Source organism: Xenia sp. Carnegie-2017, unplaced genomic scaffold (assembly GCF_021976095.1).
Source record: "Xenia sp. Carnegie-2017 unplaced genomic scaffold, XeniaSp_v1 HiC_scaffold_23, whole genome shotgun sequence".
NCBI classification, from domain to species: Eukaryota; Metazoa; Cnidaria; class Anthozoa; order Malacalcyonacea; family Xeniidae; genus Xenia; species Xenia sp. Carnegie-2017.
Window position 1 is genome coordinate 2,274,335 of NW_025813486.1, and position 27,951 is coordinate 2,302,285.

At 34.0% G+C, this 27,951-nt stretch overlaps 1 protein-coding gene across 1 annotated transcript; it reads left to right on the forward strand.

Annotated features, from left to right (window-relative positions):
- The first annotated feature begins 1,882 nt into the window (after positions 1–1,882).
- Positions 1,883–27,916, forward strand: LOC124447666 (voltage-dependent T-type calcium channel subunit alpha-1H-like). The gene is given in 25 exon segments (XM_046998633.1): positions 1,883–2,103; positions 2,190–2,284; positions 2,917–3,088; positions 3,208–3,490; positions 3,967–4,059; positions 4,385–5,031; positions 5,182–5,485; positions 5,718–5,869; positions 6,067–6,277; positions 6,279–6,371; positions 6,625–6,789; positions 7,144–7,461; positions 21,674–21,925; positions 21,999–22,067; positions 22,229–22,413; positions 22,818–22,944; positions 23,021–23,149; positions 23,249–23,537; positions 23,657–23,802; positions 25,665–25,774; positions 25,877–26,007; positions 26,149–26,219; positions 26,320–26,398; positions 26,484–26,605; positions 26,821–27,916. Coding segments are annotated over 25 exon segments (4,911 nt in total). The 5' UTR covers positions 1,883–1,915; the 3' UTR covers positions 27,301–27,916.
- The last annotated feature ends 35 nt before the right edge of the window (positions 27,917–27,951 follow it).

Genomic DNA, 27,951 nt, shown 5'->3' on the forward strand with positions numbered 1-27,951 from the left:
TCCAACAGTGAAACAAAATCAAGCATGACAGAGGAGAAAAAACCACGCCAGATTGAAGATGACGTGATTAAATTGAACGTAGTTGAAAGAAGTTGGACGAGGGCTCATGGACCAATGGAAACACGAATGATTCCAAGCATGTTGACGACAATAAAAGCTCTAGCGAGGACGAGGTTCCAACACAGAAGCAATTCAATAATCACACCGAGTCTACTGAAGACATTTTGAAAAGAAATATCGCTGTATCACATATACAGTTTGTAAGCTTGTTGTCTCACGTGGTATATATTAGTGAGAATTGTTCATGATGTTGTTGAAAATGTGTAAAAATAACTAGAAACGTTTTTCCTTTAGGACAAGAAATCTGATTTCGAAAGTGAAGAGGAAGCAATCACACGAGATTTGCAAGAAGATTCAAAGTGTACTCAAAATAGCTGTTATGAGTATCCTTATTTGATGCCTATTCCTTTCGGTTGTGCTGCGAGAAATTCAAAAGTTGGGAATGAATTTGAGGAGTTCATAAAACTAGGTGCAAAATTTCTAGCATATCCAAGGAAAAAATTTTCCAGCATGGTCAAATTTGTTCATGTTTATTGTGGTTTAAAAGTGACTGAAAATGCCTTTTTTCATGGACCTTGTCAGTCTCAGGAAAGAGTGGAACGAGTTATTTTTGTGACGTCATTCAAGAAACCATTTATGCCACCTACTTTGAATGACGTCAGAATGAGGCTCGACGCAGACTTAATGTCACGAAGGACAAGATCTATTGAAAGCCAACTTTAAATCGCAGTTATAAAAGGACAATTTCACTACATTAAAAATTTTATCACTGAAGCATTAGAAAATATTTTTATCAACGATATTAAAGATTTGCTGGTAGTGGTACTTAAAATTCCTTCGTTGTCAGTGGCAAAAAACGATTAAAGAAAAAAACTATTTCTTACAAGTTTATGGCTTTAGAATATTTTAATAGCAATTCGGACAAAGTCAAAGAATCATGAAGAGCCTGTGCTTGTTTTGAAATAATGATCTGGAAACTTTGGAATTCTTGTAGAATAATATTATTAAAAATGTATTTCTGAATTCTACCTGTAACCTACATTATTTATGTATAAACTATAACGCATTTTTTTTGCAACATGAATTTGCAAAAGCTTTGCCCCCTTTTGTTGGAGTTTGAATTTTCGCCAGTTTGATTAAACATCTGCAGACTATTGAACAATAACAAGTTTTAGTTGTGCATATTTGTAATGTAATCTTCAATGTAAGTTCTACTTCATTAGTTTCTATTGAAATCAAGAGTGATTAGGGATTATAGCGTAAGAATATATGAATATGAACCTCGATTATCAATCTTCCGGCGTCCCTGTTCAAAACCATTAAAACTTCATAAAACGCCGTTATATCAGCCGATGACGTCCATAATTAATGCTTTCATTTAGGAATGCCGAATGCCCAAAACTTTTAAGACATAAGCCTTCCGTAGAGATGACATCGTTTTCTCTTTCGCCATCTCCTCGCAATCGACCATGTGGTTCAACATCACCAAGACCCTCAGTTCGTCAATCAAATGTCAACTTAGATCAGTTTGAAAAAGTAGCCTTCTGTTATCTAAAGCAAGACAGTCGACCAAGAAGATGGTTCATTAAACTTGTCAGTTCTCCGTATCTTTTTGACTTGTGTGGTGTATTTCTTGTCCTGTCTTGTCTTTATTATCAATGTACAAGTTTTAATTATAGCTTAATCATCGTAAAAATTCTTATGTTGTGAAATTAATTATTTTGAGCAAATTATATCGAATAAATTATCTGTTTGATTTTTCTGCACAAAAGTAATTATTCTCCCTTAATTCATTCTAAGATGGTTTGAGCGTACCAGCACTTTAGTGATTTTATTAAACTGTGTAACGTTAGCCATGTACAATCCATTTGACAAGACCTGCGCTACAAAGAAATGTCAAATTCTTGAGATTCTAGAGACTGCTATCTACGCCTTTTTTGTGGTGGAGATGCTGATAAAATGGATGGCTATGGGAGTTCTTGGTGATTTAGGATACTTCAAAGACTCTTGGAATAAACTGGATTGTTTCATTGTTCTTGCAGGGTATTATGAGTGATGTATTAACTTCTTTCGACGCAGACAACAATCAAAATTTTAGTAAATTTCTGTTTTTCTGTATATTTTTGTAGAACATTTGAACTTGCCTACGGTGAAGGAAAATATTTGAGTGCTGTCAGATCAGTTCGTGTCTTGAGACCATTAAGAGCAATAAATCGAGTTCCAAGTAAGCTATGAAGAATTACAAAACGAGTTTTGGAAGTTAAAACAGTCTTGAAATGATTAGTTCATCATCAAACTTTAACTAAATGCACGAAATGTTACAGGGGAAAGAACAACGAGGTGTGTATTTAAAAAAAACTGCGCATCTTAGAAATTCACGGATGTTTGCAATTTACATCAACCTGTAAACGCAGTTGAAAATACGCACGAATTATGGCTATTTTACATTGCAAATTCCAGGTATAAAATTCATTACAATTGCGTTTACAGGTCTTGGCAACCATTGACGGCCGAATGATGCAAATTCTATACGTAGTTTGATTTTAAAGATGTGCAGTTTTCGAGACACCTCGTAGAGCGTTGTCGTTTTTTTGATTGTAGGGTAATCATTATTTCAAAAGAAATCAGTCAAGCAAAGCTTAATGGAATGAATATTCACATTCCTTACAATTAACACAAAAACATACCACGTAAAATAAAAACATTTGAATTGCTTCAGAAACTTTTTACGATTGCAGAATGAAAGACATAGATCAAAGACAAATCTCGAATTATTTTTCCATTTCAACCATAATTTGAGTAATTTATTGTATTGTAAATAAATAAATAATTAATCTTTTTTTCATATTTGCCTAGGCATCCGTATTTTAGTTATGCTTTTGCTGGACACGTTGCCAATGTTAGGCAATGTTCTGGCAATTTGTTTTTTGATTTTTGCAATATTTGGGATCATTGCTGTTCAACTTTGGCAAGGTCTTTTACGTGCTCGCTGTTTTCCACAAGACCTTAACAATAGCATCATTAAACAGTAAGTAATTCTCATAAAATGTTATGAAATTTTTATGTCATCTGTTCAAATACTCATCACATTACTCAGTGTACTCTAGAATTCTCGTTCTGACTTCATAAACTATTTCATTTGTTCAGGTATAATTTGGCAGAGTTTTACCGTCCATCATTCAATGGATACTTTGTGTGTTCATTGCCAGAAAATAACGGCTTATCTAAATGCAATCCTCATAACTTTAATCCGTACAAGGTCAACAATAAAGTGTGTAACCAAAGTTTCCTTACGACCGAGAACACGTCATCATCACATTGCGTGGACTGGTACCAATATTATACGTTGTGTCGGCAAAGTGGAGAAAATCTCTACTGGGGTTCAGTATCTTTTGATAACATTGGTATGGCAACAGTTGTAATATTTCAAGTAAGTTGAGTTGAAATAAATGTCTTATTAATTTATTTAAGTTTACAAAGATAATCAATGTTGAATTAAAATTCTTTGCTTGGCCTAAAAACATTTTTGACGTTTTCTTTCTTTCGCATTTTGGACTGCGAAAAAGTGAAAAATTCATTAAAACTAAAGTAAAAAGTTTTGTAACATGTATAAATGCGAGACAGATGAAGGAAAGCACTTGGAGCAAGAGTCAAATTTTGTATATCACGCTTTTGATATGTAAGCATTTCTAAAAATATTAAAATCTTTGCCCTACGTTTTTTCATGTGCAAATGCTCAAACCACATAATTAATATTTTTTTGTTAACTTCATTTGGTCGGTCTTTACCGAGAAATGGCAGATCTCTATCTCTTTATACAAACTTTGCTGAATCGCAGTCAATTAATATGGGTGCTAAATAATATGACGAACGTATGAATAATATTCTTATGATTGTTACTCCTAGATCATCACTCTCGTTGGATGGTCAGACATTATGTATAAAATACAAGATGTACATTCCTTTTGGAATTGGATTTATTTCGTGTTTCTTGTTCTTGTAAGGTTTGAATATTAAAATGAAACCGCTTGCATAGTATGTTTATTTAAAAGTGAAATGTTTTATGAAAGATTGTTATATGCAGTGCGGTGTTTGAATTAATGAAGATATGATCTTCGCACTTTTGCTGGACAATTTAGCAATTGTCTCATGAACAATTCAGGTTCATGAGACAATTGCTTAAGCAAAAGTGCGAAGATCATATCTTCATTTAACTTCATTTAAGTGAAATGTTTTGTAAAGCAAATGTAATTGTAAACAGGAATGATAATATATAACAGTACAAAACCATTTTAAGTTTAATGTTATATCAATTTGCCTTTAGCTTGGTTCTTACTTCATGACAAATCTCTTTTTTGTTGTGATAACGTCACAATTCCAAGAAACCAAACAACGCGAGAAGGAGCTAATGAAAAAATCGCGCCGGCGATCTCGGACCAGCGTCAGCACGGTATCCTCAAGTTTGACGCAGCAAGGATGTTATACACAGTTGTTGCAATATCTTGAGCATATTTGCCGTCGTTTTAAAAAGTACATTTGTTCCAAGATCAAAATGGACAAGGAGTCTAAACGTCGACGTGTTCCATCTTCTATGCAACTAAAGAACCGTATGGATAATGTAGAATCTATCCATCATCATCACCACCATTACCACTATTGTCACCATTATGTACATCATCATCCATGTCAATGTGAAAATGAGATCACATATTCCCCTCAGACTTCAAACTCACCTGACATATCAACAGAACAATCCAGACATCCTTACCTCCAGTCGATTGACCATACATTACAAATGTCATGCGATACATCCGATTTAAAAATTGATCCGCATATTCATGTTAATGCTCAAGCGACAACGGCGCTCTACCAGGATACTGGAGACAACTCATCAGGAAAAATGGTTTCCACAGCAACAACAAATATAAATATTGATGGTGATGAATGTTCAAAAAACGTCATTACGTACAGGTGATGATGACGTTTTTATCATGTAATTGTGATATTTTGATGCTTAAAAAAGAAACTTTGTATTCTGTAAACAACTGCAAGCTATATTATCTTGTTATGATATTCCGTGTTAAACTGTTTCATCGCTTTTCTTTTCTGTTTTATTCATAGTAAAACCGCTGCCCCAGTTAATGCAATTGCAACAAAGGCAACTGAAAAGACCTTGGAGGTGGCGTGCTCTTGTGCAGCAAGACATTCCGAGGACGAAAATGTTAACGTGATTAAGAATGCTTGTAATGATTTTATATATTCTTTTGACGACGACGATGTGGATAGCCAAAATACGAAGAAAAAATGTTGGGTCAGAATACGTAACAATCTCAAAGCATTTGTTGAAAGTAGACATTTTATGACGTTCATCATGGTGTCTATATTTCTGAACACGATAAGTATGGCCATAGAGCATCATGGGCAGGTATAAAATCTTCAAATAGTTTGACATTTTACTCCTGCTAATGAGTTAACTGACCACAAAAAGCATCCAATTTTCACAAGAATAAACTACTTTTGCTGGAACAGCAATAGCTAAACCATTCTTTAGCGAGACTAAATCTCCAGGCTGGTTATGTTACTGTTGACAAATTATAGATGTCAGTTTGTCTGCAATATTTGATTACCACAAGTCTTTGATGCTTTGTCTCTTTCAGCACAAAAAAATGACCGATATTTTGGAAATATTCAACGTCATATTTACGTCAATTTTCGCGTTAGAAATGTTGATAAAAATTGCTGCACTTGGACCTTACGGTTATATCAAAGATGCGTATAATCTGTTTGATGGTGCGATTGTCATTGTAAGGTATGAAATTTTTACAATTGCGATCATTTAAACTTTGTTTTGTTTCATTTGAAACACTAAAAATAAAAAATTTCTAATTCAACTTAAATACATTTTCAAGAAATTCTCAACGATGATTTAATATCTTTTACAACGTGTGTTCATGGACGATAAACACAATCGATGGTCTCCCAAAAAATCTTTCTATTTTTATTTAGTTTTATAGATATTTTAGCTGAAAGCGGTACGGGTGGTTTGTCTGTTATGAGATCATTTCGACTATTGAGAATAATCAAACTTGTTCGTTTCATGCCAGAGTTGCAACGTCAGTTGGCGGTTATGGTACGAACTTTAGATAACGTCATGTCTTTTCTGGCGTTACTTGTTTTGTTCGTATTTACATCAAGTATTTTGGGGATGCATCTTTTGGAGGAAATTCCAGTTTGCAAGCGAAGATGGTCAGCTGGTCACATCGCGGGATAATTTTGACACTTTATTTTGGGCGCTTGTTACAGTGTTTCAGGTAAAACGTCATACTGACGTCAGTTTTTGTTGAAGATCATGTAGCAAAATGCATGAATAAATCATGAACATTTTCGACCTCTGTAAAGAAAAGTAACACAAAGACTTCTATTTAAGATTATTATTATTGATAGTATTTATACGATTGATTGATTAAGTTAAGTAAAAATTCTTCTCAAATGAACAAAATGTGTGAGATAGTTCTCGCTGGTCAACATTTCAGAATTATCAACAGAATAAATTAAATTTCGTAGATTCTGACTCAAGCAGACTGGAATGTGGTTCTGTATGACGGCGTCCGTTCTCTCTCATCGTGGTCTTCTCTTTATTTTATATTTATTATGGTCATTGGAAACTTTATTTTATTTAATCTCCTCGTTGCTATCATTGTCGAAGGTTTTATTGATCACGCCGTTGCTGTAAGTTAGTTATTAACTCAACAAAAAATTTTAAATGTTTCAATAAACCTTAATTTTGTAAGTGTCAAAATACACTTGTGCCTGTATTCAAAAAACTCACTTATATTCCCATTTAGCTACTGAGTGCAACATAGAAATCTTGCTTCCACTAATCTATGACAAACGCATTTTTCCATCAATGGCAAGATTTAATCTATAATACTTCAAACAATAAATATTGTGAAAATATGGATGATTTTGACATGTGCACATACAATCGTCAGAAGTATGATTAAGATTTTAGAATACAGTTGTGAACTATTCATCGTACACTCAATTATTATAATTAATCAAGCATTATTATATTCATTTCAGGAAAACGACGAGCTTTTGCTAAAAAAAGAGCAATTGCAAACGGAAACGTCTCCAGCGTCGTCAAAATTAGGTCTGAATCTGTGCATATCAGAAAAAGAACAATATTTATCTTGCCCAGACCTCCACAAAATGTACCCCAAATATCTCAAACACTCCCAGCAGCTCATCAGATGTTCGTCCGTACCCTCCCAGCCTTGGAACGAGTACAAACGTGGCAAAACATCTTCACATTTCCAGATTTTACCTTTGAATGGAGTAGAAACAGAAAAAGATGCGAAGAAAGATTACAAAGTACGATTTCAATTTCCTCAAGATGAGGTGAGGTAACAGATCAACACATTTAAACTTGGCAATGTTAAAACAAATATTTTCCAATGCAGAGTACGTCTTTGGTTCTTAAAAGTGTTGAGCAAGTTGAAAATGGAAACGAAACAGTTGACAATTATGCCACGTCATGTTTAAAGCGTCGTCAAGAATGGTCACTTTTTGTCTTTTCACCAGAAAATAAATTTCGTCGACTTGTCGTCAAAATTCATCAGCATCCATGGTTTGATCGCGTGGTATTGTTGTTTATCTTGATAAATTGTATTGTTATGGCAATGGAAGAACCTGGATTGGACAAGAACAGTGAGGTTGTAAAAAGCCAGTTTTGTAATCTGTGTGGAGTTGTTGGTTTGACGTTAAACTATTTATATTTTGTTTCAGATTGGTCAGTTTATTCAAATAATGCAGTATATTTTCACAGCAGTATTTACGATTGAGATGTCAATCAAGGTAAAACAAATTTTTCAAAATATTTTTTTGACTTTGAACCATTTTCTAAATTGGAAATAATTTTTCATTTCATTGGAACCAAAAGTTATTATAATAACAGCTCTGTTAGCAAGGTGAAACCTGCTTTATTGTTGTCAATATGTATGTTTTTATAACGTCAGGTGATATCTATGGGTCTTATTATTGGTCCTGATACATATCTAAAATCTGGTTGGAACATCGTCGATGGAATCCTTGTACTTATTTCATTGGTTGATCTTATCGTTTCCTTGACAACTGACAGCAGCGGCGGAATCCTGGGAATTCTTAGAGTATTTCGAGCGTTTCGTACTTTAAGGCCTCTACGGTAAAACCGCTATAGAGGGAGAGAAATTTCCACTTAACAACCATTAACAAGAAGTACATTTTGTAAAGCCGACATAACTTAGTACCAGACCAGTAACGTAGCCAGCATGCCAGTTTCCTATATAAATACTTTGATGTTTCCTCACTTTAAAAACAACAATTTCTGAAGCTATATTGATCAATATTGCAAATAATCTAAAATTTGCACAGCACAATCAATGATTGAAGCTGGCCACGAGACTGTCAGTGTCAATGAAAAATGTTTCTTGACTATTTACCTCTGTTTTCTAGTTAAACGAAATGATTTCTGGTATAGTTTATCTTTGCATTGTAAACTATATACAATGTAAAAGTTGTTCTTTTTCATCAGAGTTATAAACCGCGCTCCTGAGTTGAAAGTTGTTGTTGAGACATTGATCAGTTCACTAAAGCCAATTGGAAATTTAGCTCTTATTGCTTCTACGTTTTACATTATATTTGGTATTTTGGGTGTGCAGGTAGGAATGTTTGAATAATTTAGTTGTACAGCATAAAATCTTCCCTGTTCCTAAAATGATAAATTTTCTTTTTCTAGTTGTTTAAAGGTAAATTCTATTCCTGTCACGATGCTAAATCATCAGTAAATATAAACAACAAAGATCAATGTATTTCAAACGATGGAAACTGGATAAACAACGTGTACAATTTTGACAACTTGGCTCGCGTAAGTACAATAAATATCATCGAAATTGCCAAGTTTTTCATAATTTAATGTTGTCTCGATATAACTGCTGCATTTACTCATAAAACACACCAAGGTATTCTCTGACCCTTAAAGTTTTAAAACTGCCTTAAAAATAAAGAAATTGAGTTATCGCGTTATTTAATGGTTTTGGAAATTGTAATTAGTGTTGCAACAGGATGACTCAATTTGACTCAAACTTTTTTTTGGAAACTTTGACTTAACTAAAATTTATTCTTAAGGATGGCTTTATCGTTTCTCTTTTTAGTAATCCAATTTTTCAAACATTTTTTCCTATTCCTTACAGGCTTTATTAACACTTTTTGTGTTTTCAACATGTGATGGATGGACGACCATATTGTACTCAGGCATTGATGCAGTTGATGTTGACAAACAACCAAAACGTGATTACGCCAAGTGGAATGTTTTGTATTTTATTGCATTTCTTCTGATTGCTGGTTTCATTGTAATGAACATGTTGGTTGGTATTGTCGTTGAAAACTTTAAAAAATGTCGCGATGAGCTGCTAAAAGAACAAAATATCTCTGCTGTTGAGACAGTGAATACAAGATCAAATTCACCAAGAAATTCAAGTATGTTTTATCAGTTACAACGTTTGTGTTTATATCATTAAGGAAAGATAAATTTCACATCCATCTAACATGAAATCATTACTAAAAGAACTTTGAAATATTTTTCAGTTGCAGAAATCCCTGATCATAGCATTCCTGAATGGCGTCAGAAATTGTTTCTATTTGTTACTCATGCGTATTTTGATCTAGCGATAGCAATTGTTATTGGTTTCAATGTTGTTTGTATGGCCATGGAGCATTATAACCAACCCAAAGTAAGAATTATCTTATCTCCTAATAAATATTTCAACTCTCTGATAGACTGGGACCAGTTTTACCATGCAATTGTGCTCTTGTTTCAACTCTCTGATAGACTAGGACTAGTTTTACCATGCAATTGTGCTCTTGTCTCAACTCTCTGATAGACTGGGACTAGATTTACCATGCAATTGTGCTCTTGCTTCAACTCTCTGATAGACTGGGACTAGATTTACCATGCAATTGTGCTCTTGTTTCAACTCTCTGATAGACTGAGACTAGTTTTACCATGCAATTGTGTTTCAACTCTCTGATAGACTGGGACTAGTTTTACCATGCAATTGTGCTCTTGTTTCAACTCTCTGATAGACTAGGACTAGTTTTACCATGCAATTGTGCTCTTGTCTCAACTCTCTGATAGACTGGGACTAGATTTACCATGCAATTGTGCTCTTGCTTCAACTCTCTGATAGACTGGGACTAGATTTACCATGCAATTGTGCTCTTGTTTCAACTCTCTGATAGACTGAGACTAGTTTTACCATGCAATTTGTGTTTCAACTCTCTGATAGACTGGGACTAGTTTTACCATGCAATTGTGCTCTTGTTTCAACTCTCTGATAGACTGGGACTAGTTTTACCATGAAATTGTGCTCTTGTTTCAACTCTCTGATAGACTGGGACTAGTTTTACCATGCAATTGTGCTCTTGTTTCAACTCTCTGATAGACTGGGACTAGTTTTGCAATGCAATTGTGCTCGGCAATATTTTGCATTCCTGTAAAAACTCCATGCTGTCAAAATTGATTTCTTATCATTATTTTTTGAAAAGGAAAATACATTTAAATTTCATCATGTGTGTCGACTTGTTAGTGCTGTTGTGTAGATTATTTTGAAGCTAACTTACTGCAAAAACAATAAATTTCTAAAGAAATGAATAATGATAATGATCTGAAATTTATATAGCATGAAGGAACAAATTGTGAGCGGGCTACGCAGCCGCTGGTTGACTGAGTTTTTTTGCTGGCTGTTGCTGTATATTTCTTGAACTATACTCTCTCTCTTTTCAGATGTTGACGTTGTGTTTATATACAATACTATGTCCGGCCATTTGATTGTCCGAATTTTGTATTCTCATCTCTTATTTTTGACACGTTTTACACATCGGAAGGGTGGATTGGTCAAGTCATTGAACAAGGTTGTTCACTGGCTGTTGTTGTATATTTCTTGAACAATACTCTCTCTCCTTTCAGATGTTGACCTTGTGTTTACAATACGCAAACTATATATTCACTTTCCTGTTCGTGTTGGAAGCAGTTCTTAAATTAATCGCTTTTGGAATAAGAAAATATTTTAAAGACAGGTAAATACACTTGAATTTGTACTATAGAATGAAAATTGAAAGTCCTTAGTCAAAAATAATGGCTTTTGAGAAAAAGAAAATATTTTTTCTTCTCTTTATTAGATGGAATTGTTTGGATATGTTCATTGTAATCTTGTCAATTGGTGGGATTATATTAGATGAGTTAGCAACATCTGATCTACCGATCAATCCAACTATCATACGTGTTATAAGAGTTCTGAGGATAACTAGAGGTAACTGAAATATTTTATTTACGATTGAGCGCATGTTATCAAGATTTTTTTGATAAAATTTACACATATAGTGAGTGACACTGTCATTTATTAGCTTCTTTAGTTAGGATTACTATAAATATTTGTTTTTTTATCAGTGTTGAAGCTTTTGAAAACAGCAGAAGGAATCCGTTCTTTGTTGGATACCATCGGTAAAGCATTACCACAGGCAAGTTAAAATATATGTCTACAAATTTCTGAAGAAACTTTACAGACTATTTTCATAAAGTTTGTTCAAAATTGTGTATTTAACATCTATGGTTTTTTAGGTCACCAACTTAGGAATTCTTTTTCTCCTTCTTTTTTTCATTTTTGGAGCTTTGGGAATGGAGTTGTTCGGTCGTATATGTAAGCAAGAAGAAATATTTTGATTCTCCTCATGATTGGAAAAGTACAAAATAATTAATTTCATATTTTTGTTTATTTTTAGCCTGTCAAAAAAATGAATGTATAGGTTTAGATGAAAGACATGCACACTTTCGAAATTTTGGCTACTCTGTTCTAACTTTGTTTCGTGTAGCTACAGGAGATAACTGGATTGGAATATTACAGGTGAGATAATGTACAATTGATGAAATTTGTTGCTATTAAAAACTAAAGAAATAGTGTAGAGCTTATAGACAGTGAGCAAATACTATAAGTCAATATTTTCTTGTATCTTAAAAAATATTCATAATAAGGCATTCTGTTATATGATCTTCATAAAGAGTGTTTGTTAAGTGTAATTCTTTACGACCTTTAGAAAGATTGACGATAAGGCATCTTGTTTGATCTTTAAGACACGTGAAAGATGATATTCTATTGAACACTTTAAATTCATTTTCCATAGGACACAATGAGCTCAAAAATATGCAATTCTGGTGAAACAGAGGGATGTGTTATTATCAATAATATTGCTCCTATCTTTTTCTCTTCGTTTGTTCTTATAACACAATTTGTCCTCCTCAATATTGTCGTCGCCGTTTTGATGAAACATTTAGAGGAATCAAAATTGGCAGACTTGGATAAAAATACATTATCTGACGAGGATGATTCTAATGAAGGGATGCACTCACAATCACATATTGAATCTTCCAATCAAGACAATCAGGTTTTGGAATTTTCTCCTTTACAATGTGAAGATTTTAGTTTTGTTCAGGAAATTTCTCACGCTCTTGTGAGCCCTTCACAAAGATCCATTGCCAACGAAAGATTGAATACAGATCGCTCTGAATTGTTTTTAAAGTGTCCAAATAAAGAAAATGAAGATAGTTATGATGTGTCAAAAGACGAACAAATAACTGACAATAAAGTTTTTCTCGAGAAATAAACAATAAAGAACATTTTTTATGGAAGCAGAACTCGATGTTTTACAGAACTGTGGCAGAAGATTTCCAGGAAATTTAGAGAACCATGTATTGACTAACACTCTTTAAATGAACGATGATCTTAGGTGAACGTTGTTGTACATTAAAGGATTATGCAAGTACCCTGAGGGATGAAAATGATAGACAGTCAGACAGAGTTAATGGTTTGAACCAGTTGAAGAGTGAAGTATTTCAAAAACTTGAAGTTTTGCAGAGAGTGACAAGATTGATGAAGCAAACATAATACAGATACCAGTACCAGACCTGTCAAATACGCATTCAGACATTTCAACAAAGATTTGAAATGACGAAGGGGGTTCTCGAGGAAGGTTAAAGGGTATCGGATCTGACGAATTTTTGAGCTTTAGGAGATCATTAATTGTACTTGCGGGGCAGTGTACGATGAACAAAATTCATGAGGAGGTAGCTGTGTGAATATTTTAAGCAAACTACTCTAAGGTGAAACAAGACGCCGTGCAAAGATTGACTAACTTTACCTGAAACAGGACGCCGTGCAAGGATTGACTAACTTTACCTGAAACAGGACGCCGTGCAAAGATTGACTAACTTTACCTGAAACAGGACGCCGTGCAAAGATTGACTAACTTTACCTGAAACAGGACGCCGTGCAAGGATTGATTAACTTTACCTGAAACAGGACGCCGTGCAGGATTGATTAACTTTACCTGAAACAGGACGCCGTGCAATTGATTAACTTTACCTGAAACAGGACGCCGTGCAAGGATTGACTAACCCTGAAACAGGACGCCGTGCAAGGATTGATTAACTTTACCTGAAACAGGAAGCCGTGCAAAGATTGACTAAATTTACCTGAAACAGGACGCCGTGCAAGGATTGACTAACTTTACCTGAAACAGGACGCCCTGCAAGGATTGATTAACTTTACCTGAAACAGGACGCCGTGCAAGGATTGATTAACTTTACCTGAAACAGGACGCCGTGCAAGGATTGATTAACTTTACCTGAAACAGGACGCCGTGCAAGGATTGACTAACTTTACCTGAAACAGGACGCCGTGCAAGGATTGATTAACCTGAAACAGGACGCCGTGCAAGGATTGATTAACTTTACCTGAGACAGGACGCCCTGCAAGGATTGACTAACTTTACCTGAAACAGGACGCCGGGCAAGGATTGACTAACTTTACCTGAAACAGGACGCCGTGCAAAGATTGACTAACTTTACCTGAAACAGGACGCCGGGCAAGGATTGACTAACTTTACCTGAAACAGGACGCCGTGCAAAGATTGACTAACTTTACCTGAAACAGGACGCCGTGCAAGGATTGACTAACTTTACCTGAAACAGGACGCCGGGCAAGGATTGACTAACTTTACCTGAAACAGGACGCCGTGCAGTAAGATCGGATCCTAGTAAAAAAATATATTTTCTCACCAGCAATGCATGATGGGAAGCAACTGGTTTGCACATGATAAAATATTTTATTGAATAAATCAACAATGAATAATAATAAATTTAAATAATTAATTCATCGATTTTGCATTTCTAACTTTATGGTCTGTTTTGTCGAGTGCTTAAACAATTAGTGAACTATATTTAAAATAGGCAAATTGATTAAAATAGATTCGATCCACATTTCTCCTAAAAAACTCCCCAGAACTAACAAAAATAGAGCTGTACAATAGTCAGATAATCTGAAAGCAGAAAAAGTTTTTGGCTGATGAATTAAACGAGTATAAAGTCGTTATTAATTTAATAAATTTCATGGTAGAATGTTTAGGGAATTTAAACATTTGTTTTAGATCAAAGTGTTGTTAAATAAAATACGTTTCACAGCTGTTCGGAAATTTATTCTCAATATGTTAAAGTGGCTATGAAACGAAAATTCTGCAAGTTAAATTATGTTTGAAATGACTAGAACTTTTGAAATGACATTGTACTTTCTGAAACAGTTAATGCATATCTCTTTTCAATCTCGTGATATTGACGTTTTTGTTATTTCCAATTTATGCAACTTGTGACGTTGTGTTGCATAATGGAGTTCCCACAATGTTTAAAATACTCTTCAGTTTCCTGACAACTTTAGGTTGATACTAGAAGGCAGCATTTTTTACCATTAACCACGTCACAATGAAGGAAACTCTGTCCTTGTGAATTAAAGTATAGGTAAATATACGTAATAATTTACGTTCTACATTACGCAATGTGACGTCACAAGTTAGATAAATCGCACAAAGCAAGAACCTCAATTTCTCAAGAGTTAAAAGTGATATGCCTAAACTGGTTTAGAATGTCCATTGTCGTTTTAAAATATCTCTTGAATAAAAGTTTTACTCAGATAGCAAAATTTTCGTTTCATACGTACTTTAAAGTAATATGAACAAATAGTTGCTTTGTCTCAAAATTACTATTTTTTCATTAATATTTTCATTATTATTTATTGTAGGATGTAATATATTGCTTCAAGTACGTACAAAGCAAGTATCGTGTTCAACATTATCGTCAAGAACAATCATATATCCACAGTATTTCTTTGTTTGTTGAAACAAACTAGGTGGGGTATGTACGCGGAAATTTGTGCACATGCGTAAGTATCGCTGAAACGGTTCCTTCTTAACAACTAAAAGCCTTAAAGTTGAATACTGTTGTTAGAAATTAAATTGGGATCTAAATTTTTGTCATACAAACCGATGGGAAGATCTAATTATCAATAAAAAACAGTCGATCAAATTTTGACATCACAGACAAGTTAAACAAAGACTTTGTAACGAGAGTCGGTAATATTAATAATAATGATATGGTTGACAGAGCAATACGAACACCAACACAACTTTTATTTAATCTTTAAGCTTTGATTGGTTCTTTCTCGTAGTTTTACTGTAAGTTAGATTTATCTTTGTAAAGTCACTCGATGGGCGACATCTAAGAATCTCTCGCAGTTTGGTTGGTGTATTTTCGTTATACATGAGTGAAAATTATGTTTTAAATCAGATCATTGATTTAGGTTATAACAATTTTCTTGACAGTCCGCATGAAAATTTTAAAGCCAAAAATTATCAAGATCTGACAACAATCCACAATGCATTTGAATCACAGAGCTGACTCACTTTATGAGGAAAAGCAAAATAGACTTAAAACAGGCTGCCAACATTGAAGGTTCAAAGACTTTTTTACGTTATTTATTTAATTGCTCACGTCAGCGAGCTAAATTAAAATAAACAATGTGAATGAGTCAAGAGGCAACAAAAAGCCCGTGTTTGGTGTTAAATCATGATGTGATGGCTCATATTCTTGTGAAATAATATTTTTAAAATGTATTTTGGATGTTTTACGAACCGTCTACTTATCACGAACATTATTCAATAAATTGCTGTTTCGTGTTTTCTGTGGACTGTGGTATGAATTTCCTTTGGAAATCCACGCATCGTAAACTTTGCGCCATACGTCATAGGTAAACTTCCGTCAAGTTATAAACGTATACCAGATCAAGTAATCAATGTATTTGTAATGAATCTTTAAACGAAGTCTACCAAACATCTATACTTTACACTGTGAATTCAGAATGTCAGAGGTCCCCAACGTTTCAAGACGCGAGACGTCTATAGAGATGACCTCTTTTCGTCTTTCGCCATCTCCTCGCAATCGACAATGTGATTCAACATCATCAAGACTCTCAGTTCGTCAATCAAATGTCGACTTTGATCAGTTTGAAAAGTAGTTTTCTGTTGTCTAAAGCAAGAAAGTTTACCAAGAAGATGGTTTATTAAACTCGTCAGTTCTCCGTATCCTTTTGACTTGTGTGGTGTATTTCTTGTCCTGTCTTGTCTTTATTATCTATGTACAAGCTTTAATTATAGCTTATTTATCGTAAAAATTCTTCTTGCAAACATATGTTGTAAATACAGCTATTTTGAGGAAATTATATCCAAATAATTTGTCTGTTAAAGTTTTCTGCACAAAAGTAGTAATTCTCCCTTAATTCATTCAAAGATGGTTCGAGCGTACGAGCACTTTAGTGATTTTATTAAACTGTGTAACGTTAGCCATGTACAATCCATTTGACAAGACCTGCGCTACAAAGAAATGTCAAATTCTTGAGATCCTAGAGACTGCTATCTACGCCTTTTTTGTGGTGGAGATGTTGATAAAATGGATGGCTATGGGGTTATTTGGTGATTTAGGATACTTCAAAGACTCTTGGAATAAACTGGATTGTTTCATTGTTCTTGCAGGGTATAATGAGTGCTGGATTAAATTCTTTTGACGTAGACAACAATCACAATTTTAGTAAATTTCTGTTTTTCTGTATATTTTTGTAGAACATTTGAACTTGCTTACGGCGAAGGAAAATATTTGAGTGCTGTTAGATCAGTTCGTGTCCTGAGACCATTAAGAGCAATAAATCGAGTTCCAAGTAAGCTATGAAGAACTACAAAGATTAGTCTTTGAAATTAAAATACTCTTGAGTTTGAATTGTTTCCAAAATTTCAAACTTCCTTCAACTAAACGTCAGTCGAATAGAACTTCATACATAAATATTTAACCGTTCTAATTAATTTTATAGTTTTCCCACTGGTCACAGAATTGTGAAACAAAAACATTTGAACTGTTTTAGATTGCACTCAAAAAGAGAGAAAAACTAATTTTGAAAGCTTAGATATTTCAAACATAATTTATCTTGTTCACCGTAACATAGATAAATGAATAAATAAAAAATCTGTTTTTTCTCATTTGTCTAGGCATCCGCATTTTAGTTATGCTTTTGCTGGACACGTTGCCAATGTTAGGCAATGTTCTGGCAATTTGCTTTTTGATTTTTGCAATATTTGGGATCATTGCTGTTCAACTTTGGCAAGGTCTTTTACGTGCTCGCTGCTTTCCACAGGACCTTAACAGTAGCATCATTAAACAGTAAGTAATTCTCATAAAATGTTATGAAATTTTTATGTCATCTGTTCAAATACTCATCACATTACTCAGTGTATTCTACAATTCTCGTTCTGATTCCATAAAATATTTCGTTTCTTCAGGTATAATTTGACAGAGTTTTACCGTCCATCATTCAATGAATATTATGTCTGTTCATTGTCAGAAAATAACGGCTTATCTAAATGCAGTCCTCATAACTTTAATCCGTACAAGGTCAACAATAAAGTGTGTAACCAAAGTTTCCTTACGACCGAGAACACGTCATCATCACATTGCGTGAACTGGTACCAATATTATACGTTGTGTCGGCAAAGTGGAGAAAATCTTCACTGGGGTTCAGTATCTTTTGATAACATTGGTATAGCAACAGTTGTAATATTTCAAGTAAGTTGAGTTGAAATGAATGATTTATTAATTTATTTAACAAAGCTTATTAATGATGAGAATATTATACCTAGATCATTACACTCGCTGGATGGTCAGACATTATGTATAAAATACAAGATGTACATTCCTTTTGGAATTGGATTTATTTCGTCTTTCTTGTTCTTGTAAGGTTTGAATGAATTTTCATTGATAACTAGAATATAGGACTTTATAATAAAAACATCAAAAAACTTTTCAATTTTTATATCAATTTGCCTTTAGCTTGGTTCTTACTTCATGACAAATCTCTTTTTTGTTGTGATAACTTCACAATTTCAACAAACAAAACAACGCGAGAAGGAGCTAATGAAAAAATCGCGCCTGCGATCTCGGGCCAGCGTCAGCACGGTATCCTCAATTTTGACGCAGCAAGGATGTTATACACAGTTGTTGCAATATCTTGAGCATCTTTGCCGTCGTTTTAAAAAGTACATTTGTTCCAAGATCAAAATGGACAAGAAGTCAAAACGTCGAAGTGTTCGATCCTCTATGCAACTAAAGAACCGTATGGATAATGTAAAATCTATCCATCATCACCACCACCATTACCACTATTGTCACCATTATGTACATCATCATCCATGTCAATATAGAAATGAGATCACACATTCTTCTCCAACCTCAAAAATACCCGCCACATTAACAGAACAATTCAATCATACTTACCTCAAGTCTGTTGATCGTACTTTGCGCATGTCACGTGATTCACCCGACTCCAAAAAGGACAAAAATAAAAAGAGGATGGTTGTTGTGTCACAGATTCATGCTAATGCTCAAGCGACAACGGCGCTTTACCAGGATACTTTAGACAACTCATCAGGAAAAATGGTTTCCTCAGCAAGGGCAAATATAAATATTGATGGTGACGAATGTTCAGAAAACGTCATTACGTACAGGTAATGATGACGTATTTTATTATGTAATTGTGACATTTTGATGCTTAAAAAGAAACTTGTTTATTCTAAACAACTGCAAGCTATATTGTCTTGTTATGACATTCCGTGTTAAACTGTTTCATCGTTTTTCTTTTCTGTTTTATTCATAGTAAAACCGCTGCCCCAGTTAATGCAATTGCAACAAAGGCAACTGAAAAGACCTTGGAGGTGGCGTGCTCTTGTGCAGCAAGGCATACCGAGGACGAAAATGTTAACGTGATTAAGAATGCTTGTAATGATTTTATATATTCTTTTGACGACGACGATGTGGATAGCCCAAATACGAAGAAAAAATGTTGGGTCAGAATACGTTATAATCTCAAAGCATTTGTCGAAAGTCGACATTTTATGAGGCTCATCATGGTGTCCATATTTCTGAACACGATAAGTATGGCCATAGAGCATCATGGGCAGGTATAAAATCTTCAAATAGTTTGACATTTTACTCCTGCTAATGAGTTAACTGACCACAAAAATCAACCAATTTCTAAACGAATAAACTATTTTTGCTGAAATAGCAATAGTAATATAGTAGTCATTCACTCATTCATTAGCGAGACTAATTCTCGAGGCTGGCTATGTTACTGTTTATAACATATTATAAATGTTTTGTCTATAATTTTCATAGTACGAAAGGTCTTTGATACAGTGCTTGGTTAGAGAAACCTGGCTTACTTTAGTCCAAATTGTAGATTTGTAAAATACGGAGAAATAGTGTTTTGAAGAATGTTTGTATCTCTTTCAGCCGAAGAAAATGACGAACATTTTGGAAATTGTCAACGTCATATTTACCTCAATTTTTGCGATAGAAATGCTGATAAAAATTGCTGCATTTGGACCTTACGGTTATATTAAAGATGCATATAATCTGTTTGATGGTGTGATTGTCATTGTAAGGTATGAAATTTTTACCAGTACGGTAAATAAACTAGCCTGGAAAATCTTTTACGTTGACATATGGATTACGTTTCTAGGAGTAAAAGTGTTTTTGAAAACAAAATTTACAGGAAAAAAATATTCAATCCAGCTATATGCTAAAACTTGTGTTTGACTGATTTAAAGATAATTTAACATACACTTTTGGTTCCTGTTTTTCAAGTATTTTTGTGTTCACTGAAATCAAAATAACTGTAATGGTTAAATATTGTAAATAGAGAGTTTAAATGTACAGAATGGCTTGTATGTTGCTGTTGATATTTTCTTACAGCAAAATATTTCTATTTTTCTTTAGTTTTATAGATATTTTCGCTGACAGCGATACGAGTGGTTTGTCTGTTATGAGATCATTTCGACTATTGAGAATATTCAAACTTGTTCGTTTCATGCCAGAGTTGCAACGTCAGTTGGCGGTTATGGTACGAACTTTAGATAATGTCATGTCTTTTCTGGCGTTACTTACTTTGTTCGTATTTACATCATGTATTTTGGGGATGCATCTTTTTGGAGGAAAATTCCAGTTTGCAAACGAAGATGGTCAGCTGGTCACATCGCGGGCTAATTTTGACACTTTATTTTGGGCGCTTGTTACAGTGTTTCAGGTAAAGAGTGTTACAATCTTTCCCCAAATTATGCAACACATTGTGATTCTCATATTTTAGATATCCTACTACTTTTTCTGTAGTAAGATTTGTTATTTAAGCCCAATAAAATGTGTATAATACTTTTTGCTGAATATCAAAGAGTGCAATAATTACAATAGGTTTATTTCATAGATTCTGACTGAAGCTGACTGGAATGTCGTTCTTTTTGATGGAATTCGTTCTCTCTCATCGTGGTCTTCTCTTTATTTTATATTTATTATGGTCATTGGAAATTTTATTTTATTTAATTTGCTCATCTCTATCATTGTCGAAGGTTTTATTGACCAAGCTGCTGCTGTAAGTTATTTATCAACTCAAAAATTTTTGAATGTTTCCATGAACCTTAAGTCGATGAAAAAATCCTTTTAATTAGTCAGTGTTAAAATATACAGTCTATGATATTTGTTCAATAGGAAGAACGTTTTGTCAAATTGTTTAGTACTGGGTTCATCCATGTTTAGTTGTAAAAGATTAAACACGAAACTTTGAATCAAGATGCTAACATTATTTGGAGTTAAAGTTGTTATGTGTTTTGTTAAAATACTCCGCGATTCGCCGAAAGCTTTTTATGTTTATATTTTTCTATTCTACAATATTCTACATTGTAGTAGAATAATAAATTAATTATTATCTTGTTTATTTCAGGAAAAAGAACAACTTTTGTTAAAAAACGAAAATTTCCAAGCAGAAACGTCCTCACCGTCCGCAAAATTAGGTCATAATCCGTGCATATCAGAAAAAGAACCATATTTCTCTTGCCCAGACCTCCACACAATGTACCCCAAATATCTCCAATATTCCCAGCAGCTCATCAGATGCACCTCAGCTCCCTGCCAGTCTTGGAGCAATTACAAACGGCAGAACACCACTTCTTCACAATGTCATGTTTCATCTTTGGACGAATTTAAAACAGAAAAAGATGGAAAGAAAAATGGCAAAGTACGATGTCAATCTTTACAAGAAGAGGTGAGTTATCAAATTGTCATTTTTCAAGTTGATAATGTAACGAAAATCATATTTCATTGCAGAATACGTCTCTGGTTTTTCAAATTGTCGAGCAAGTTGAAAATGAAAACGAAACCGTTGACAATTATGCCACGTCATGTTTGAAGCGTCGTCAAGATTGGTCACTTTTTGTCTTTTCACCAGAAAATAAATTTCGTCGACTTGTCGTCAAAATTCATCAGCATCCATGGTTTGATCGAGTGGTATTGCTGTTTATCTTGATAAATTGTATTGTTATGGCAATGGAAGAACCTGGATTGGACAAGAACAGTGAGGTTGTAAAAAGCCAGTTTTGTAATCTGTGTGTAGTTGTTGGTTTGATGTTAAACTATTTATATTTTATTTTAGATGGGACAGTTTATTCAAATAATGCAGTATATTTTCACAGCAGTATTTACGATTGAGATGTCTATCAAGGTATAACAAATTTTTCAAAATATTTTTTTGACTTTGAATCATTTTCTAAATTGGAAATAATTTTTCATTTCATTGGAACCAAAAGTTATTATAATTACAGTTCTGCTAGCAAGGTAAAACCTGCTTTATTGTTGTCAATATGTATGTTTTTATAACGTCAGGTGATATCTATGGGTCTTATCATTGGTCCTGATACATATCTAAAATCTGGTTGGAACATCGTCGATGGAATCCTTGTACTTATTTCATTGGTTGATCTTATCGTTTCCTTGACAACAGAGGGCAGTGGTGGAATCTTGGGAATTCTAAGAGTATTTCGAGCGTTTAGAACCTTAAGACCTCTACGGTAAAAAATAAATTGCGATGGAGTGAGAATTTATCATTTATTTATGATTTATGAAATCATTGTTACTTGAAGTATGCATTAACAACCATTAGCTAGAGTCACATTCTGTTTTACAACAAAGTTTTGATGAGCATTTCGATGTTCATTCACTTTAAAAACATTCAATTTCTGAAGCTATATTGGTCAGTATTGCCAATAATCTAAAGTTTGCACAACTCAATCAATGATTGAAGCTGGCCACGAGGCTTTCGGTGGCAATGAAAACTCTTTCTTGACTATCTAGCACAATTTCTTAGTTAAAATAAATGATATATGATTTAGTTTTACTTTGCATGGTAAATTATACAATGTGAGTTGTTCTTATTCTTGAACATTGACAAACGTCTTCGTTTTTTTTTAAACAGAGTTATAAATCGCGCTCCTGAGTTAAAATTGGTTGTTGAAACGTTGATCAGTTCACTAAAGCCGATCGGAAATTTTTCTCTTATAGCTGCTACGTTTTTTGTTATATTTGGAATCTTGGGTGTACAGGTAGGATTGTTAAAGTAATTACATGATAGCTACAGCCCAAACTTTTCCCTAACAAACCGAATTTACCTTTTTCTAGTTGTTTAAAGGCAAATTCTATTCCTGCAACGGTGCTAAATCATCATTAAAAATAAATAACAAAGATCAGTGTATTTCAAACGGTGGAAACTGGATGAACAACGTGTACAATTTTGACAACTTGGCTAGCGTAAGTAAAAGTAATGTTATTTAAATTGCATAATTGTTTTCATAATTTGAATCATTGTTATCACAGGACGAAATTTGACAGCTATTCTATTCCTTACAGGCTTTATTAACACTTTTTGTGTTTTCAACATGTGATGGCTGGACGGCCATATTGTACTCAGGCATTGATGCAGTTGATGTTGACAAACAACCAAAACGTGATTACGCCAAGTGGAATATTTTGTATTTTATTGCATTTCTTCTGATTGCTGGTTTCATTGTAATGAACATGTTGGTTGGTATTGTGATCGAAAACTTTCACAAATGTCGCGATGAACAGAAGTTGAAGGAACAAAATTCATCCTCTAGAGAGACAGTGAATAGAAGATCAAATTCACCAAGAAATTCAAGTATGTTTTATCAGCTACAACGTTTGTGTTTGTATCATTAAGGAAAAATAAATTTCACATCCATCTAACATCAAATCATTACTAAAAGAATCTTTGAAATATTCTCAGTTTTTTTTTAGTTTCAGAAATCGCTGATCCTAGCATTCCTGAATGGCGCAAGAAATTGCTTCGATTTGTTACTCATGCGTATTTTGATCTAGCCATTGCTATTGTTATTGGTATCAATGTTGTTTGTATGGCTATGGAGCATTACAACCAACCCAAAGTAAGAATTATCTCTTTTGTGTTTAGCAATGTGTATTTTTTTAATCATCAAACGAAATTTTTTCTTTCTCTACAAACTTCATAATGTAATGATTAATTCCCAAACACTACTTTTTGCCAGTGAAAACTTCCCCTAATTTTACTTTGTGTGTTGAAAACAACACAATAAACTGAAAAGGTAACAAGTAAGAAACGTATAAACCTGTTTTGAGTTGGTTTAAATTGTAAGTCAAAACGGCAGAAGCTGTTTGAACCTTTTCAGTATATTTGGATGTTCTAGTTCCTTTTATGAGAAGAATTCTTGTAAAGAAAAAAGACAAATTTTAAAAACAAAAAATCCAGTTTTCGGTCCATGCGTACCGATACTCCGAGATAGTCGAGTAATAGAGGGTCTCATGTTAATTAAAAGAACCAGATAATTCTTGTTTGCCATGAAGCTCATCGATGGTTTGCTCGTGATGCATGAGAAACAGCAAATGAGAGAATTAAATCAGAAAGAGATAAAGCAATAAAAATTGTACAAAACATGTTAAAAGTTGTCTTAAATTATAAGTTTCAGAGAAAGACACAGTGTCAGAAGAAGTTAATCAAAATATTGCTTAGTTTATTTTATGAGAAAAAATAAACAAAAAGATAAAATTCGAAAGCAAAAAAACCCCGTTTTCGGTCCATGCTTCCCGATACCTCCTTAATCTCAAGGCACTAGAACGCCGCATGTTAACGTTTCGGTAGGAGATTTCGTCCGCTCCACGCTATCCTACTTGGGAGATGCAATAGCAAGCTTCCGCCCATCAGACGCCGAGATCACCTGCGATAGGCTTTGCTCGGGGTACGCAGGGAGATTGCGGTCGCCACCGAACTGTGGGCCCCTAACTAAGCCACTGCATACTATATCGCACCCAGCTGCCACTGCTAGTTGACATCTACTATACTTAATAGTGGCTTTATATTTATATACCAAAATTCAAAGGCTTACGAAAATTGTGGTATAACTAATGTCACTACTGCGCATGCCCAGTTGATTTCTTTGATAAATTGCGACTAAGTGAGTTAATTGGCACAAATGTAATGCAAGTACATATAGTTAGTAGTTGCCATGATTATGAACTATTAGTCGAGTGGACTTCGCAAGTTCGAGCGCATGCGCAGATGATTTCTCTATTAAATTGAAACTAAGCATGGTATTTACTTCAAAATCGGTGCTAATAGTTCAGTTGGTCGTTGCCATAATAATTAACTAGTGCAGCTAGTCGACTGCGTATGCTGAAACAGACTGCGCATGCGCAGATGATTTATTACAAAATTTGTGACTGATCAAGCTAATTACTCCATAACCGTTACTAGTACATACAGTTGGTCATTGCCATGACCATGAACTTGGAGAGTTTGTGGAGTTGACTGCGCATGCTCAGATTTATTTTCTATTAATTTACGACAGAGTGAGCTCTAAAATTGATGTTTGTATAATCGCTTAGCAAATTTTCAATCATGTATTACTGGTATGCTCTTTGTCTTCTCAAGCTTGTTTTGACAAATGCATATCAAACCCATCAACACTTTGTTACGGCACTTGTAATATCTGTGACAATGTTACTTTTACACATTCTGCCATTACTATTAGTCGTTATGTATTTCTAAAATAAGATTTACAAATTCCCTAAAAGCATCTTCTTTCTATTTTATTACCACTATTCTACATATACAATACTATGTCCGGCCATTTGATTGTCCGAATTTTGTATTCTCATCTCTTATTTTTGACACGTTTTACACATCGGAAGGGTGGATTGGTCGAGTCATTGAACAAGGTTGTTTACTGGCTGTTGTTGTATATTTCTTGAACTATACTCCCTCTCCTTTCAGATGTTGACCTTGTGTTTACAATACGCAAACTATATATTCACTGTCTTGTTCGTGTTGGAAGCAGTTCTTAAATTAATCGCTTTTGGAATAAGAACATATTTTAAAGACAGGTAAATACACTTGAATTTGTACTATAGAATGAAAATTGAAAGTCCTTAGTCAAAAATAATGGCTTTTGAGAAAAAGAAAATTATTTTTCTTCTCTTTATTAGATGGAATTGTTTGGATATGTTCATTGTAATCTTGTCAATTGGTGGGATTATATTAGATGAGTTAGCAACATCTGATCTACCGATCAATCCAACCATCATACGTGTTATAAGAGTTCTGAGAATAACTAGAGGTAACTGAAATTAAAATATTATATTTACGATTGAGCGCTTGTTGTCAAGATTTTTTATATGATTAACGCATATAGTGAGTGGCACTGTCATTTGTTGGCTTCTTTGGTTAGGATTACTATAAATATTTGTTTTTTTATCAGTGTTGAAGCTTTTGAAAACAGCAGAAGGAATCCGTTCTTTGTTGGATACCATTGGTAAAGCATTACCACAGGTAAGTAAAAATATATGTCTACAAATTTCTGAAGAAGCTTTATAGACTATTTTCATAAATTTTGTTCAACGTTGTCTATTTAACATCTCTGGTTTTTTAGGTCACCAACTTAGGAATTCTTTATGTTCTTCTTTTTTTCATTTTTGGAGCTTTAGGAATGGAGTTGTTCGGTCGTATATGTAAGTGAAAATAAATACCTTTATTTATTGTTCTCATCATCTTGGAGAAGTACAAATTAATTTTATGATTTTGTTTTATTTTTAGCTTGTAACGAAAATGAATGTAATGGTTTAGATGACACACATGCACACTTTCAAAATTTTGGCTACTCTGTTTTAACCTTGTTTCGTGTATCTACAGGAGATAACTGGATTGGAATATTACAGGTAAGATTATGAACAATTGATGAAATTTTGTTCTTTCTAAAAACTAAAGAGATTGTGTAGAGCAATCTAGATCATGTATGATCTTCAGGAAGAGTGCTGATAAAGCGTGATTTCTTACGACCTTTAGAAAGATTGACGATAAGGCATCTTGTTTGATCTTCAAGGAACTTGAAGGATGATATTATATTGAACATTTTAAAATTCATTTTCTTTAGGACACAATGAGTTCAAAAATATGCAAGTCCGGTGAAACAGAGGGATGTGTTATCATCAATAATATTGCTCCTATCTTTTTCTCTTCATTTGTTCTTATAACACAATTTGTCCTCCTCAATATTGTCGTTGCCGTTTTGATGAAACATTTGGAGGAATCAAAATTGGCAGACTTGGATGAAAATACATTATCTGACGAGAATGATTCTAATGAAGGGATGCAGTCGAAATCGCCTATTGAATGTTCCAATCAAGAAGCTTGCGTGTTGAATAATCCTTCTTTACAATGTGAAGATTTGACTTCTGTTCATGAAATTTCTCGCGCTCTTGTGAGCCCTTCGCAAACATCGATTTCCAACGAAAGAATGAACACAAACCGCTCTGAGTTGTCTGTAAAGGGTTCAAATAAAGAAATTGAAGATGGTTATAAAGTGTCAAAAGACGAACAAATAATTGATGATGAAGTTTTTCTCGAGAAATGAGCAATAAAGAACATTTTTTTATGGAAGCAGAACTCGATGTTTTACAGAACTGTGGCAGAAGATTTCCATGAAATGTAGCGAACCGAGTACTGACTAACACTCTTTAAATGAACGATGATCTTAGGTGAACGTTGTTGTACATTAAAGGATTATGCAAGTACCCTGAGGGATGAAAATGATAGACAGTCAGACAGAGTTAATGGTTTGAACCAGTTGAAGAGTGAAGTGTTTAAAAACTTAAATTTTTGCAAAGAGAGCGACATGACTGATGAAGCAAACATATTACAGATACCAGTACCAGACCTGTCAAATACGTATTCAGACATTTCAACAAAGAGTTGAAATGATGAAGGGGGTACTGGAGAAAGGTTAAATGGTACCGGTCTGATTAATCTTTAAACTTTAGGAGATCATTAATTGTACTTGCGGGGCAGTGTACGATGAACAAAATCCATCAGGAGGTAGCTGTGTGAATATTTTAAGCAAACCACTCTAAGGTGAAACAGGACGCCGTGCAAGGATTGACTAACTTTACCTGAAACAGGACGCCGTGCAGTAAGATCGGATCGTAGTAAAAAAATATATTTTCTCCCTAGCAATGCATGGTGGGAAGCAATTGGTTTGCTCATCATAAAATATTTTATTGAATAC